The 15,323-nt window shown below is 41.8% G+C and overlaps 1 protein-coding gene across 11 annotated transcripts in view; it reads left to right on the plus strand.

Moving 5' to 3' along the window:
- Positions 1-13,911, plus strand: part of LOC139267444 (sodium/calcium exchanger 1-like) — a 331,992-nt gene extending 318,081 nt beyond the window's left edge. For all 11 annotated transcript variants that reach the window (XM_070885768.1, XM_070885778.1, XM_070885769.1 and 8 more), the window contains one exon: positions 12,901-13,911. In XM_070885768.1, coding sequence (XP_070741869.1) covers positions 12,901-13,277 — 377 coding nt within the window. In that variant the 3' untranslated portion in view covers positions 13,278-13,911. The remainder of the gene's footprint in view (positions 1-12,900) is intronic.
- Positions 13,912-15,323: the final 1,412 nt, after the last annotated feature.

Genomic DNA, 15,323 nt, shown 5'->3' on the forward strand with positions numbered 1-15,323 from the left:
TCCTCGGTGTCCTGGCCAATATTTATCCCTCAATTAACATGACAAAAAACAGATTATCTGGTAATTATCACATTGTTGTTTATGGGTGCTTGCGTGTGCACAAATTGGCTGCTGCGTTTCCTACATTACAACAGTGACTACACTTCAAAAACAAAATTACATCATTGGCTATAAAGCGCTTTGATGCGTCCAATGGTTGTGAAAGACGCTATATAAATCCAAGTCTTTCTTTCACTGTGATCTGACTTAACTTAAGCTTCAGCTTCTGTCACCATTCTTATCCTTAGTGACAGGGAGGAAGCTCACCAAGAGGACTTTGAACCTCGAGAATATGGGATCTTGGCACGTTAGCAGACCTGAGCTTTGAGCAGATTGCCTGGCCCTGGACTGTTTTGAATAATAGAATCAAAACAGAGTTGTGAGGGTAATACTGTGGTTCAGTACATCAACCAGCAGAACAAGACTTAGTCCACAGCATTTTGCCTGTGCACCTTGATGAATTGGCATTCTTATCAAGTGTATCCCATAGATCTGTTAACGTAATACTTCACAGGGTTGCAAATAAAATACTGGTTGTCTGCAGCAGAAGGAAGGTCCAACCAAACAATTGAACTCTTCTTTCAGAGGTGATCAATTCAGAAACGACTGGATTTTTGCTGCAATTTCTGACAGCCATAGAAAGGAATGGTTTTATTGTGGTAATGCTCAGATAGAGTTTGTCTGGATTGAGTTAAGGAATAAGAAAGGATTTGTTATATCAGGAGTACATTATAGACCACTGCATTGAGAAAGTAATTGAGGCTGAGATTTGTAGATCATTTATAGAGGTTTGCAGTAGTACGGATATATTGAGGGCTTTTAGGGATAAAACTTATGGGTAAAATGTAAAGTGGTTTATTAGAATGCATCAACCCTGCTCCCACACCGTTATTTCTGGTGTCCCCCAAGAATCTATCCTTGGCCTCCTCCTATTTCTCATCTACTTGCTGCCCCTCGGCGATATCCTCCGAAAACACAAAGTTAGGTTCCACATCTACACTGACAACACCCAACTCTACCTCACCACCTCCTCTCAACCTGTCCACTGTCTCTGATCTGTCACACTGCTTGTCCAATATCCAATACTGGATGAGCAGAAATTTTCTTCAACTAATTATTGGGAAGACCGAAGCCATCATCTTTCGTCCCGCCCACAAACTCTGTTCCCTGGCCACCAACTCCATCCCACTCCCTGGCAACTGTCTGAGGCTGAACCAGACTATTTGCAACCTTGGTGTTGTATTTAACTCCGAGTTGAGCTTCTGACGACATATTCACTCCATCAACAACAGCATGCTTCCACCTTTAACATCGTCCATCTCTGTCCCTGCTCATCTGCTCCTGCAACCCTCGTTCTTGCCTTTATTATCTCTAGACTTGACTATTCCAATGTTCTCTTGGCCGGCCTCCCATCTTCCACCATACATAAACTTGAGATAATCTAAAACTGTGCTGCTGCCCATATCCTAACACACCAAATCCTGTCATCCAGCACCTCTGTGACCTACCCGCCCAGCAACGCCTCGATTGGAAAAAGTCTCATCCTTTTCAAAACACTCCATGGCCTTGCCACTCCCAATCTCTAACCTCCTCCAGCTCTACTACCCTTCAAGATCTCTGCGCTCCTCTAATTCTCGCTGCCTTGACCGCTCAGGAGGAGCTCGCCACTACTCACTGGAGTGCCAGTTGCGAGCCACCTTGGCTTGCAAGACAAAGGGAAGTGTGTCAGCGAGTGTGGTGCAATATGTTTGGGTGATGTGGCTATCATGGTTGAATAGCTGCCATTGTGTGCAAGGTATGAGATGTGGGTGTGAGGCTTGCAGCAGTGGTAATTGTGTGAGGGTGAGATGAAGCTATGATTGTGAAGTATGAGTCGTAATTGTTGGAGATTGTTGGTAGATGAGTGATGGGGAGTGGGTGGTGCATTGAGCAGTGTATGAGGCTAGTGTGCAGTTTGTGGGATATGACATTTGAAGATGCATTCACTCATTCACTTACTCATATGAGGTCATTAAACTTCTTCCTGCACTGGATCCATGTCCTGGGGGAAAGACTGGTAGCACTGACAGCTTCAGCGATCTCCTCCCACTGCCTGCGAACAGTGTGTCTGGAAGGCCACCTAGCCCCCTGCAGCTAAGGGACCTGTCTCCTATAGTCCCCCTGCACCTAGAGGACCTGTCTCCTCCTATAGTCCCGCTGCACCTAGAGAACCTGTCTCCTCCTATGGTCCCGCTGCACCTAGAGGACCTGTCTCCTCCTATGGTCCCGCTGCACCAAGGCCTCCAGTGCTGCATCGGAGAACCAAAGTGCCCTTTCTCTGCCCTGTTGAGACATTACAAAGTTCCAGCTCCAATCAAAATGAGGTTCTTCTCTCACAAAGCACCTCCACTTTAAGAAGTGTAGGCAGCCTTTCACTCTGCAGGCAACCTTTACATAGGGAGCTGACTCCCCACAATATTGGTCCCCTGTTGAGGCTGAGCCAACCAGCAACGTATTTAGCACTGGGCTCAGTGCTGCAATCATGTTAGTGACAATGCAGCATGTATTTCACGTGTTGCCTGCACTACTTTCAACAGGTGCGAGCAGATCACGCATTATGATCCCCATACCCGTCTTCAAGCCTTATCCAATTTATCCCCCAGAGACTTTTGCTTGAGGTTATCTGTAAGCCAGTTTCGCTGTTTTAGCAAAGCTCAAAATAATAAATTACAACTATGATGCAATTATTTTAATTTTCTTTAATTTATTCATTCACAAGATGCAGACGGCAAGACCAGCATTTATTACCCGTCCCTAATTACCCTTGAGAAGGTGGTGGTGAGCTGCCTCCTTGAACTGCTGCAGTCTGTGTGGTGAAGGTACTCCCTAAAAGTAGTTAGGGATGGAATTCTAGGATTTTGACCCAGCGACGATAAAGGAATGGTGTCTGACTTGGAGGGGAACTTGGAAGTGGCGGTGTTCCCATGTGCCTGCTGCCCTTGTCCTTCTAAGTGGTAGAGGTTGCTGGTTTGGGAGGTGCTGTCGAAGAAGGCTTAGCGAGTTGCTGCAGTACATCTAGTAGATGGTATACACTGCAGCCATCTTGCGCTGGTGGTGGGGGGAGTGTATGGAAGATTGGTGCCAATCAAGTGGGCTGTTTTGTTCTGAATGGTGTCGAGCTTCTTGAGTGTTGGAGCAAGTGGAAACTATTTATCACATTCCTGACTTCTGATAGGGTGCTGGAAACGCTTTGGGGAGTCAGGAGGTGAGTCACTCAACACAGAGTACCCAACCTCTGACTTGCTCTTGTAGTCACATTATTTATGTGGCTGGTCCAGTAAAGCTTTTGGTCAATAATGATACACCACCCCCCAGGATGTTGATGGTGGGGAATCAATCAATCAATCACGTCAATCATAAGCAGTCCCTCGAGTCGGGGATGACTTGCTTCCATGCCAAAAAGTTCACAGGTGTTTCAATGAAGGACCTAATATTCCAGGTCCCGCACTAAATCTTGAAGGGTGGAAGATGCCTGTGTATTGGATTTTTTAAACGTGTGGTAGCCGTTGCACACCAGCCACCACACGGGCTTGACAGAGCTAGGTCTTGGTCCAGTGGCAAGGATTAACTAAGACGACTGGAGACCAACTCTGCTACACGGACCTAGTGCGCACATATATCGCAGTGTGGGCTGGCCCATGCTGCCCCTGGGCCCTCGCCTCACTGGGCCCCGAACTCATGCCTCTCCTTGACCCCGATCACGTCCCTCTACAATCTCTCGCCGCACCTTCATCCCGACCTCGCCGGTTCTGCAGTATCTGCCCACGCTCCAATATGATAATGGGAATGCCATTGAATGTCAAGGGGAGGTGGTTGGACTCTCTCTTGTTGGAGATGGTCATTGCCTGGCGATGTGTGGTACGAATGTTACTTGCTGTTTATCAGCCCAAGCCTGGATATTGTCCAGATCTTGCTGCATGTGGGCACGGACTGCTTCATTATCCGAGGGATTACGAATGGACCTGAACACTCTGCATTCATCAGTGAACATCCCCACTTCTGTCCTTATGATGGAGGGAAGCTCATTGATGATGCAGCTGATGTTGGTTGGACCTAGGACACTGCCCTGAGGAACTTCAGCAATGATATTATGGAACTGAGATGATTGGATTCCAACCACAACCATCTTCCTTTGTGCAGGGTATGATTTCAGTCAGTGGAGAGTTTTCCCCTAAGTTGGCTTTAGGACATGTACCCTTATAGTAACACAACTAGCTTTTACACATTGGATATATTCCAGTTCATAGAAAGAGGTCAAATTTCATTCAGAGAATGAAAAAGACTACTTATAAAGATAATCTTAAATTCTGATTTATAAAAAAAAACATTTGAACTAAATAAATCACAAACAAGTATGGGCTTGTTTTGTGTGAAATTATTTCTATATCGGTGATAGTGTCAATGATAAGGTAATGGCGGACATGGTAAACAATTACTTTGCGTCAGTATTTACAATAGAAGAGGCATGGCGGAAATCCCAAGTAAACTAATATTGAATCAGGGACAGGGACTCAACAAAATTAACATACCGGTAAGCAAAATAACAGTAATTAAGAAAATAATGGCACTAAAGAGTGACAAATCCCCAGGGTTTTCATCCCAAGGGTTTAAAGGAAGTCGGTGAGCCCATTACAGATGCCCTAAATATAATCTTCCAAAGTTCTCTCGATTCAGGAACTGTTCTTTTAGATTGGACAACTGTGCATGTCACTCCGCTGTTTATGAATGGTGAGATGGAAACCAGGGAATTATAGACCAGTTAGCTTAACATCTGTTGTTTGGAAATTACTAGAGTCTATAATTAAGGATAGAGTGACTGAACACCTTGAAAATTTTCAGTTGATCAGAAGAGGGCCAGCATGGTGTTGTAAAAGATAGGTCATGCCTGACAAAAGTAATTACATTTTTTGAAGAAGTAACTAAAGTAGTGGAGAGAGGAATGTCTATGGATGTTATTTCTATGGACTTTCAGAAGGCATTTGATAAAGTCCCTCACAAGAGACTTAAGTTTGAAGCTCATGGAATTAAAGGCAAATTGGGGCCCAGACAGCTGAAGGCATGATTACCAATGGTTGAGCGATTATAATCATAGATGCTCAAGAGGACAGAATTCGAGGAGCGCAGATATCTTGGATGGGGTTGGGGGTTGTGGAGCTGGAGGAGATTATTGAGATAGGGAGGGGAGTGGCCATGGAGGGATTTGAAAATAAGGATGAGAATTAAATGGAATAGAAAGCCACAAATCCAAATTTGCCGATGACACAAAGATCAGCAGTATTCTAGACAGTGTAGATAAAAGCATCAAATTACAATGGGATATTGATAGTTTAAGTGAATGGGAAAAACTGTGGCAAATGGATTTAAATGGACCTAAAAAGGATAGAACAGGGTACTTTATAATTGGGGAAAAGCTAAAAACCGTGGAGGTCCAAAGAAACTTGGGGGACTGGGTACATAGATCATTAACAGATGAAGAAAATAATCAAAAAGGCTAATTGAATGCTGGCCTTTATATCTAGAGGACTAGAATACAAGGGGTAGAAGTTATGCTGCAGTTATACAAAGCCCTGGTTAGACCGTACCTGAAGTACTGTGAGCGGTTCTGGGCACCTTAGGAAGGATTGGTATTGCAGACCAATATTGGTTTACCAGACTGATAGTCATACTTCAAGGGTTAAATTACGACGAGAGATTACACAAATTAGGGTTCTATTCCCTAGAATTTAATAGGTTAAGGGGCGATTTTATCAAAGTTTTCAAGATATTAAGGGAGAACAAATAGGCCACTTAGAGAGAAACTATTCCCGCTGGTTAGGGATTCTAGGACTAGGGGGCATAGTCGAAACATTCACCTTTAAGGAGTGAAATTAGGAAACACTTCCACATGCAAAGGGTGGTAGAAGGTTGGAACTCTCTTCCGCAAACAGCAGTTGATGCTGGATCAATTGTTAATTTTAAATCAGAGATTGATAGATTTTTGTTCACCAAAGGGATTAAGGAATATGGGCCAAAGGCAGGTATATGGAGTTAGATCGCAGATCAACCATGATCTCAACAAGTGGCGAAACAGGCTCCCCATGAAAAAATATATATATTTTTTTTTTAAACTATGGAATGTGTATTATGGGAAAATTAATTGTGGATTTAGGATTATTTTGCCACAGAAAATATGGGCCAATATTGCAGAAGATCCTACTTGGGTTGTATTTGAATTTAGGACTATCGGGATGCTCTACTATGTTTAGGAAACCTCATTCCAACCAATTACAATAAACCAACTGGTGACTGTCCAAAGAACATAAGAAATAGGAACAAGAGAGGGCCATACATAAAAACATAGAAAATAGGTGCAGGAGTAGGCCATTCAGCCCTTCGAGCCTGCACCGCCATTCAATAAGATCATGGCTGATCATTCACCTCAGTACCCCTTTCCTGCTTTCTCTCCATAACCCTTGATCCCTTTAGCCGTAACGGCCATATCTAACTCCCTCTTGAATATATCCAGTGAACCGGCATCAACAACTCTCTGTAGCAGGGAATTCCACAGGTTAACAACTCTCTGAGTGAAGAAGTTTCTCCTTATCTCAGTCCTAAATGGCTTACCCCTTATCCTAAGCCTGTGTCCCCTGGTTCTGGACTTCCACAACATCAGGAACATTCTACCCGCATCTAACCTGTCCCGACCCGTCAGAATCTTATATGTTTCTATGAGATCCCCTCTCATCCTTCTAAACTCCAATGTATAAAGGCCCAGTTGATCCAGTCTCTCCTCATATTATCAGTCCTGCCATCCCGGGAATCTTTGCTACACTCCCTCAATAGCAAGAGCGTCCTTCCTCAAATTAGGAGACCAAAGCTGAACACAATATTCCAGGTGAGGCCTCACAAAGGCCCTGTACAACTGCAGTAAGACCTCACTGCTCCTATACTCAAATCCCCTAGCTATAAAGGCCAACATACCATTTGCCTTCTTCACCGCCTGCTGTACCCGCATGCCAACTTTCAATGACCGATGAACCATAACACCCAGGTCTCGTTGCACCTCCCCTTTTCCTAATTTGCCACCATTCAGATAATATTCTGTCTTGGTGTTTTTGCCCCCAAAGTGGATAACCTCACATTTATCCACATTATACTGCATCTGCCATGCATTTGCCCACTCACCTAACTGTCCAAGTCACCTTGCAGCCTCCTAGTGTCCCCCCTCACAGCTCACACCGCCACCCAGTTTAGTGTCATCTGCAAACTTGGAGATATTACACTCAATTCCTTCATCCAAATCATTGATGTATATTGTAAAGAGCTGAGGTCCCAGCATTGAGCCCTGTGGCACTCCACTAGTCACTGCCTGCCATTCTGAAAAGGAACCGTTTATCCCGACTCTCTATCCACATCAGTATATTATCCCCAATGCTTTGATTTTGCACACCAATCTCTTGTGTGGGACCATGTCAAAAGCCTTTTGAAAGTCCCAATACACCACATCTACTGGTTCTCCCTTGTCCACTCTACTAGTTACATCCTCAAAAAATTCCAGAAGATTTGTCAAGCATGATTTCCCCTTCATAAACCCATGCTGACTTGGACCGATCCTGTCACTGCTTTCCAAATGCGCTGCTATTTCATCCTTAAATATTGATTCCAACATTTTCCCCACTACTGATGTTAGGCTAACCGTTCTATAATTACCCGCTTTCTCTCTCTCTCCTTTTTTAAAAAGTGGTGTTACATTAGCTACCCTCCAGTCAATAGAAGCTGATCCAGAGTCGATAGACTGTTGGAAAATGATCACCAATGCATCCACTATTTCTAGGGCCACTTCCTTAAGTAATCTGGAATGCAGACCATCAGGCCCCAGGGATTCATCAGCCTTCAATCCCATCAATTTCCCTAACACAATTTCCCGCCTAATAAGGATATCCTTCAGTTCCTCCTCCTCACTAGACCCTCGGTCCCCTTGTACTTCCGGAAGGTTACTTGTGTCTTCCTTCGTGAAGACAGGACCAAAGTATTTGTTCAATTGGTCTGCCATTTCTTTGTTCCCCATTATAAATTCACCTGAATCCAATTGCAAAGGAACTACGTTTGTCTTCACTAATCTTTTTCTCTTCACATATTTATAGAAGCTTTTGCAGTCAGTTTTTATGTTTCCGGCACGCTTCTTCTCGTAGTCGATTTTCCTCCTCTTAATTAAACCCTTTGTCCTCCTCTGTTGAATTCTAAATTTCTCCCAATCCTCAGGTTTGCTGCTTTTTCTGGCCAATTTATATGCCTATTCCTTGGATTTAACACTATCCTTAATTTCCCTTGTTAACCATGGTTGAGCCACCTTCCCCGTTTTATTTTTACTCCAGACTGGGATATATAATTGCTGAAGTTCATCCATGTGATCTTTAAATGTTTGCCATTGCCTATCCACCGTCAACCCTTTAAGTATCATTTGGCAGTCTATTCTAGCCAATTCATGCCTCAAACCATCGAAGTTACCGTTCTTTAAGTTCAGGACCCTAGTTTCTGAATTAACTGTGTCACTCTCCATCTTAATAAAGAATTCTACCATGTTATGGTCACTCTTCCCCAAGGGGTCTCGCACAACAAGATTGCTTTCTCACCCAGTCTAGGATGGCCAGCTCCCTAGCTGGTTCCCCGACATATTGGTCTTGAAAACCATCCCTAATACACTCCAGGAAATCCTCCTCCACCGCATTGCTACCAGTTTGGTTAGCCCAATCAATATGTAGATTAAAGTCACCCATGATAACTGCTGTACCTTTATTGCATGCATCCCTAATTTCTTGTTTGATGCTGTCCCCAACCTCACTACTACTGAGGTCCCTCGAGTCTGATCCGCCATTCAATAATATCATGGCTGATCTGATCATGGACTCAGCTCCACTTCCCTGCCTGCTCCCCATCACCTCTTATTCCCTTATCATTTCAGAAACTGTCTATTTCTGTCTTAAATTTATTCAATGTCCCAGCTTCCACAGCTCTCTGAGGCAGCGAATTCCACAGATTTACAGCTCTCTGAGAGAAGAAATTGTCCTCATCTCTGTTTTCAATGGGCAGCCCCTTATTCTAAGATCATGCCCTCTAGTTCTAGTCTCCCCCATTAGTGGAGACATCCTCTCTGCATCCACCTTGTCAAGCCCTCTCATAATCTTATACGTTTCGATAAGATCATCTCTCATTCTTCTGAATTCCAATATGAGTACAGGCCCAACCTCCTCAACCTTTCCTCATAAGTCAACCCCCTCATCCCCGGAATCAACCTAGTGAACCTTCGGTGAACTGCCTCCAAAGCAAGTATATCCTTTCGTAAATATGGAAACCAAAACTGCTCGCAGTATTCCAAGTGTGGCCTCACCAATACCTTATATAGCTGTAGCAAGACTTCCCTGTTTTTATATTCCATCCCCTTTGCAATAAAGACCAAGATACCATTGGCCTTCCTGATCAGTTGCTGTACCTACATACTATCCTTTTGCGTTTCATGCACAAGTACTCCCAGGTCCTGCTCTACTGCGGCACTTTGCAATCTTTCTCCATTTAAATAATAACTTGCTCCTCTACAGGAGAGTATGTAAGTGAGATTTTTAGGGTCAAGCGTGTATAAGATGAGGCGTTTGAACTAAGGCAGTCATCCTCTGTAGCAGACTCAGTAATCTTGATACCTGAACCACAGCACTACAGAGCATTGTTGATGATTAACCATACATTAGTTCACTAATTGTATCGAGCAACTGGTTATTTTTCCCCACATGCCTCCAGAAAATCGTGGATTTGGGTAAATGGGATGTGTCTTTATAAGATGGAATGTGCACTCTATCAGGTAAACTAAAAGTTTATAGGTGGCAATTTCTCAATAATTGGTTTGGACACTTGTAAACATAGTACTGGGTTTCCACATGTGCTCGGTACTAATGAGGTAATTAAGAGTACATTTTAAATAAGGTTTCTGTAATTGTGTCAAAGAAAATGCAGTAGCTGTGCCCTTTATTCTGTTGTACCTGACTCATTGTACTGATTTTTTTTGGCACTGATAAAGTATTAGTCGTAGGAAGGAACACATTTTGAGTTTGGAATAGATTGGAGTCTGGGAGGAGAGCCAAGATTACTTTGTGATTGGAGCACAGAATGGAATTGTGATATAAATTACAATGAGTGGAATATTTACTGAAGCGGGAGACCAAGGTGCTAAACAAAGTTCAAAAAAATGAGGGCAACTTTAAGGGCTGCTTGAATTCAATGGCACTTCCTGGTGAGATCTATTAATTGTACAATGCTTGTTCATAACTAGACTGGACAGAACTTGCTTGATTAATATAGCAATGGGGAAGGTAACATTGCTAAAGATCTCCACTGTGCCACTGTGATTACCACTTGTCTCAGCTAAAAGTGCAGAAATCAATTGTGAATTAAGTATCTAAAAGTGATATATTTTTATTTAGCTACCATTTAAATAATGGTGATTATATTTTGTGGTAAATACAGCAGAGTACTTTTTATACAAACTGCTGGCCAATCTCACACTAAATACAAAAAATGCACAGCTACTAGTGATTTTTTTTTGTTAGATTCCTTCAGAATGGACCCAAGATTACCCTGAAATTCTGACTGCTTTTACTACTTTATCATTAGAGCACAGAATGGAATTGTGACATAAATTATAGTGAGAAAGTTATGAGTGGAGTAGTCACTGAAGAGCAGTGAGTATGATAGTGTAGTGATTATGGGGCTCAATTTTCCCCAGTGATTTGCGCCATTTTTTTGGAGCAGGCTGCTCTTTTTGGCCTAAGTTGAAAAGCCACAGTTTCCCCAATCAATTTGCACCAGTGTAAGTCAGTTAGTTATGATTTTTTTAGGTCAGTTTTTTTTTCAGCCAAAGAGGCGTAACCAGCCACCTACGCCAATTAGGGAACTTTGGCTAGCTGAGAATTACTCCAGTTCTGCTTAGGCCAGCGTATGTGGCCTCTGCTGAAAAATCTTCCCTAGAGTTAAGGAAATCGGTGCAGCAGCTGCCCGGACACACTAAAAGAATTGAAAAACACAAAGCAGCAACTTACCTCCAAGTCCTTCCGAAGGCTGAGCAGGCCCATTCTTGGTCCCCGGTTCGAGAGAGAGAGAGAGAGAGAGAGAGAGAGAATGTGTTGGGAGCTGGCTGTATGCTTCAGCTCGCATTGAGTCCCTGGTAACCATGGCAGCCTGATCTTTTTGGCGCAGATCAAGGCTCCAGCCCCAAAGCTAAAGGTCGGGTTAGGCCACGCCAAAATGAAGCAATCCAACAGGGAAACTTAGAATCTTTTTTTTTGCCGTACTTAAGCCCCAAAAAATCGGGCGTAACTCTTTAAGTACGCCAACAAAATGCTTTGGGGAAAATTGAGCCCTATGTTACTGGACTAGTAATTTAGAGGCCTGGAATAATGATTCTCAGGGCATGAGTTCAAACACCTCACATCTGGAAATAAAAAGCTGCTGTTAATAAAAGTGAGCATGAAGCATGATTGTCCTAAAACCCCAAATGGTTCACTAATGTGAAGGAAACCTGCTGTCCTTACCCAGTCTAGTACAAAGTAGTAGAAGGGACGCCATATCCTGAGAGTGATTTTTTTTTTATAATTCGAGTCACCCTATGCCATCCTTGTAATGTAACACATCCCATCAGCTTAGGAGGGTGATGACTTGAAATTATTAGTCTCTGAGGTTAAAAAATACAGTATTGCAATGAGGACAGCTTCTATTAATTAGAATAATGCTTATTTTAATGAAAGAGAAATGGGGGAGAACTTTGTGCAGAACTGAAGGAGTCTTGCATTGTTGCAGGTCCCATTCTTCAGGTGAGATATTAAGTTGAGGATCCATCTGCCTGCTCCTCGGATTCAGGTGGATGCTCAAGATCCCATGGCACTATTTGCAGAACAGTATCCTGGCCAACGTTTCTCCTTCAAACAACAACACCAAAAACAAATTAATTGGTCATTCATCTCATTTCTGTTTGTGGAATCTTGCTGTGTGCTAAATGACTTCCTTGCTTGCCCATATGACAACAGTAATTGAAAGTTCAAAATGAAATGTTGTAATTGAAGCACTTTAGAGCTTTTCTGAAAGTCGTGATCAGGCATATAACTGCAGGTCTCTAATTTATGGAGCTAATGAGATATTAATGTGATAATCAAGTGACACCAAAAGGTAAAAATTCTGCTCCTGCACTCCATTGCCTGTATTGCAAAATCATACACTTCCAGCATGATTTTCATCCATTAAAATTATCTCTCCCTCTTTCTGTCTACCTCTCTTTGCCTCACTTTCTTTCATTGTTGTTTGTCTCCTACTCTTCTCACTCTCTCACCTTCTCGCTATCTCCTCTCTTCTGTATGTTTCACTTTCTCTGTTTGACTTGCACGTGCTTGGGGGTGGAAATTGGTATGCATTTTGCCTGTTTTACGGGCATAAAACGAGTGCAACGTGTTCCATATTAAATCGCGCAGCCTTCAGGTGTCTGGCCCGAATTAAATGTGCAAATAAGAGTCCAGTGCCTAGTTTGTACATCAAAAATCCAGAGTAGTTTCCTGGACTATGTTTACGAATATGCAACAGAAAATGGTTTCCTTAAACTCAGTGAATTTGTTGGTATTATGGCTGTTTGAAATGTAATAATTATTTCTTCCTTGAGTAATGCCTCTATTTCACAACAACATGGAAATTGACAGAAATACCTACACATGAATCAAAATAATATTTCAGCCTATGTACAGCAATGAAATGTGTCTTCATCTATGGATAATCTTACAATTTAGAGGACTTTTTTTGTCTCTTTTACAGATACCTTTGCCAGCAAAGTAGCTGCAACTCAAGACCAATATGCTGATGCTTCTATCGGTAATGTGACCGGGAGCAATGCTGTGAATATTTTCTTAGGAATTGGTGTAGCCTGGACAGTTGCAGCAGTCTATTGGAATGCTCAGGGAAAGGATTTTGAAGTGCTGCCCGGAAACCTGGCCTTTTCGGTCACTCTCTATACCATATTTGCTTTTATAAACTTTGGTGTGTTACTGTATCGAAGGAAGCCAGAAATTGGTGGTGAGTTGGGTGGACCACGGACTGCCAAGTTTCTAACCTCAGCAATGTTCACTCTGCTTTGGTTAATATACATTCTTTGCTCATCTCTCGAGGCCTATTGCTACATAAAGGGCTTCTAATAATCAACAGAACATGAACAAAATGGACGTGTAGTATTTCACTCACCTGCTGATGGAATTCTAACTTCTGAGAGTATTCCTTTTACTAGGTAGAAGTGGATCTCACAGTGTTCCATCTGCAGGGGCATCATAACAACAAAGGCTATGAATGTAGGGCTCAATCTGCTGCTGTACAGATAAATATACCAAATGGGAAAATATTTTTTATTGAGAATAAAGAGCCTAAAACAATATTTATGGCACTTTTACCCACAGTAGCATGCCCTCATTCATTCATGGAACGATGCCTCTGTACAAATGTGACTGTTTGAGATCAAGTTGCTTAACACACAAGAAAAAGATTCGTCCCGTTATTTAGTTTTGTTTTGGATCTGCGTGCCCTACACTTCATTTGACATAATGTGTGCTGACAACCCCTGATTAAAATCCAGTGTTGTCAACATTTTGGAGTTTTTGGTTTAATTTAATTTGGGTTCCTTAGTAAAAATGCACAGAATATGCGTAACTGCTAGACATTTACCCATACACCGTGTCATTGTTATTTTTGTACAATAGTGTTAAATGTGATACTGTAATGCTGTGCATGGTTAAGACATTTGTCCTGTATGTAATATAAATACGTCACCAATCTCAAGACCTACCGTGTATTTATTACTAGGAATTGCGTGTTTGCGTATAGTGAGGGGAAAGAGCTGTAGCTTTCATCTAAAATTTACCACGTTCACTTAGAAATAAGTGGTCCTGTTGGAACTAGCACCTTCACAAAAATATACTTGATCTATAAATATGACAGAATTTTTTTTTAAACTTAGAAGTTGAATGATGTGTTTTTAAAACTGTTCAGGCTCATTTGTTTTAGTTTAATTTAGAATGTCAGTATAGTTATTTCTGTTGTCTGGTTGTTTTTGTTGCTGTCAGTGTTGTGACACAATAAATCAGGAAGACAATATAATTGGAATGGTGCATTTAAATTAACCCGAGCAGAAAGACAATTACTGTACATGTTAAATGTCATTAAGTAGGCATCATGAATATTGCTGTAGCAATCAACAAACTTACTGCCGCTGCCAGCTTTTCAGATCACATTGATGTTGTGCATTCACAAGTACTGTCCAAACCATCATATGCCAATTCACAACATTCTAATAGAGGTCCTGGCACGCTCCAAATTGCTAGCCACACCACATGGCGTTAAGTCTTGCAAATAAACAACTCCAGTGGAGCTCTTGATTGAAAAAACTGCAGATAAGTTATATGTAGAATCAATAATATATGCAAGATAAGAACTAAATGAGAATCTATTGAAGATTTTTTAAAGTTACGCAAATCAATTTCTGTGAGCCACAATTTAAGGCCTAATGATTGAAGAGTTAAGTGTGGTAAGTGTTTTCCTTCTACTTTTAGTTTGCTCTACACTTAAATAACAGGAAGTCAAATTTGGTACCAGTTAAGAGTCTGTTGACCATTTGAAGGCGGGTTACACTTCATCCCCACAAATAGACTTCTGATATTCAGTATTAGTTTAACATAATCATCACAGAAACAAACAGACAGAATACAGTCTAGTGTTTATAATCTATTATACATTATTTGTATGTAACTCAAGCAAAACATACACGTCATAAAGGACTGTGGTATGTGCTATCTTGTTGCTCTTTGAGTTACCTTGTGATACATAACCCTTATCTCCCAGACCAATTATTTCTCGCTTGAAACTGAAAGATTTTGTTCCATAATTCAAGAACCTACCTTAAAAAAATTCTGCCATCTTTGTTAACAGAGCTGCTGCCTTTTCCCTGTGTTTTTTTGAAAAAAATGAACTTTTCCCCAATACTACCTACATGCATATCTTATAAATAACTGGGAGACTACGTTGCAATTGATTTTCTGTCTGGAGATAGCAGGAGTTGTGCAGGCAATGTCATACCAATCCTGGGTCAAGAAAGGGATAGATCATTAATAGAATAGTTGTTGTTGCTTGCATAAAGTACAAGTCACTTCTGCCAGCCTATGATTCTAGATTCATTTGAAGATTAGCAGCAGGGC

The sequence above is a fragment of the Pristiophorus japonicus genome, chromosome 7 (assembly GCF_044704955.1).
Source record: "Pristiophorus japonicus isolate sPriJap1 chromosome 7, sPriJap1.hap1, whole genome shotgun sequence".
Classification (NCBI taxonomy): domain Eukaryota; kingdom Metazoa; phylum Chordata; class Chondrichthyes; family Pristiophoridae; genus Pristiophorus; species Pristiophorus japonicus.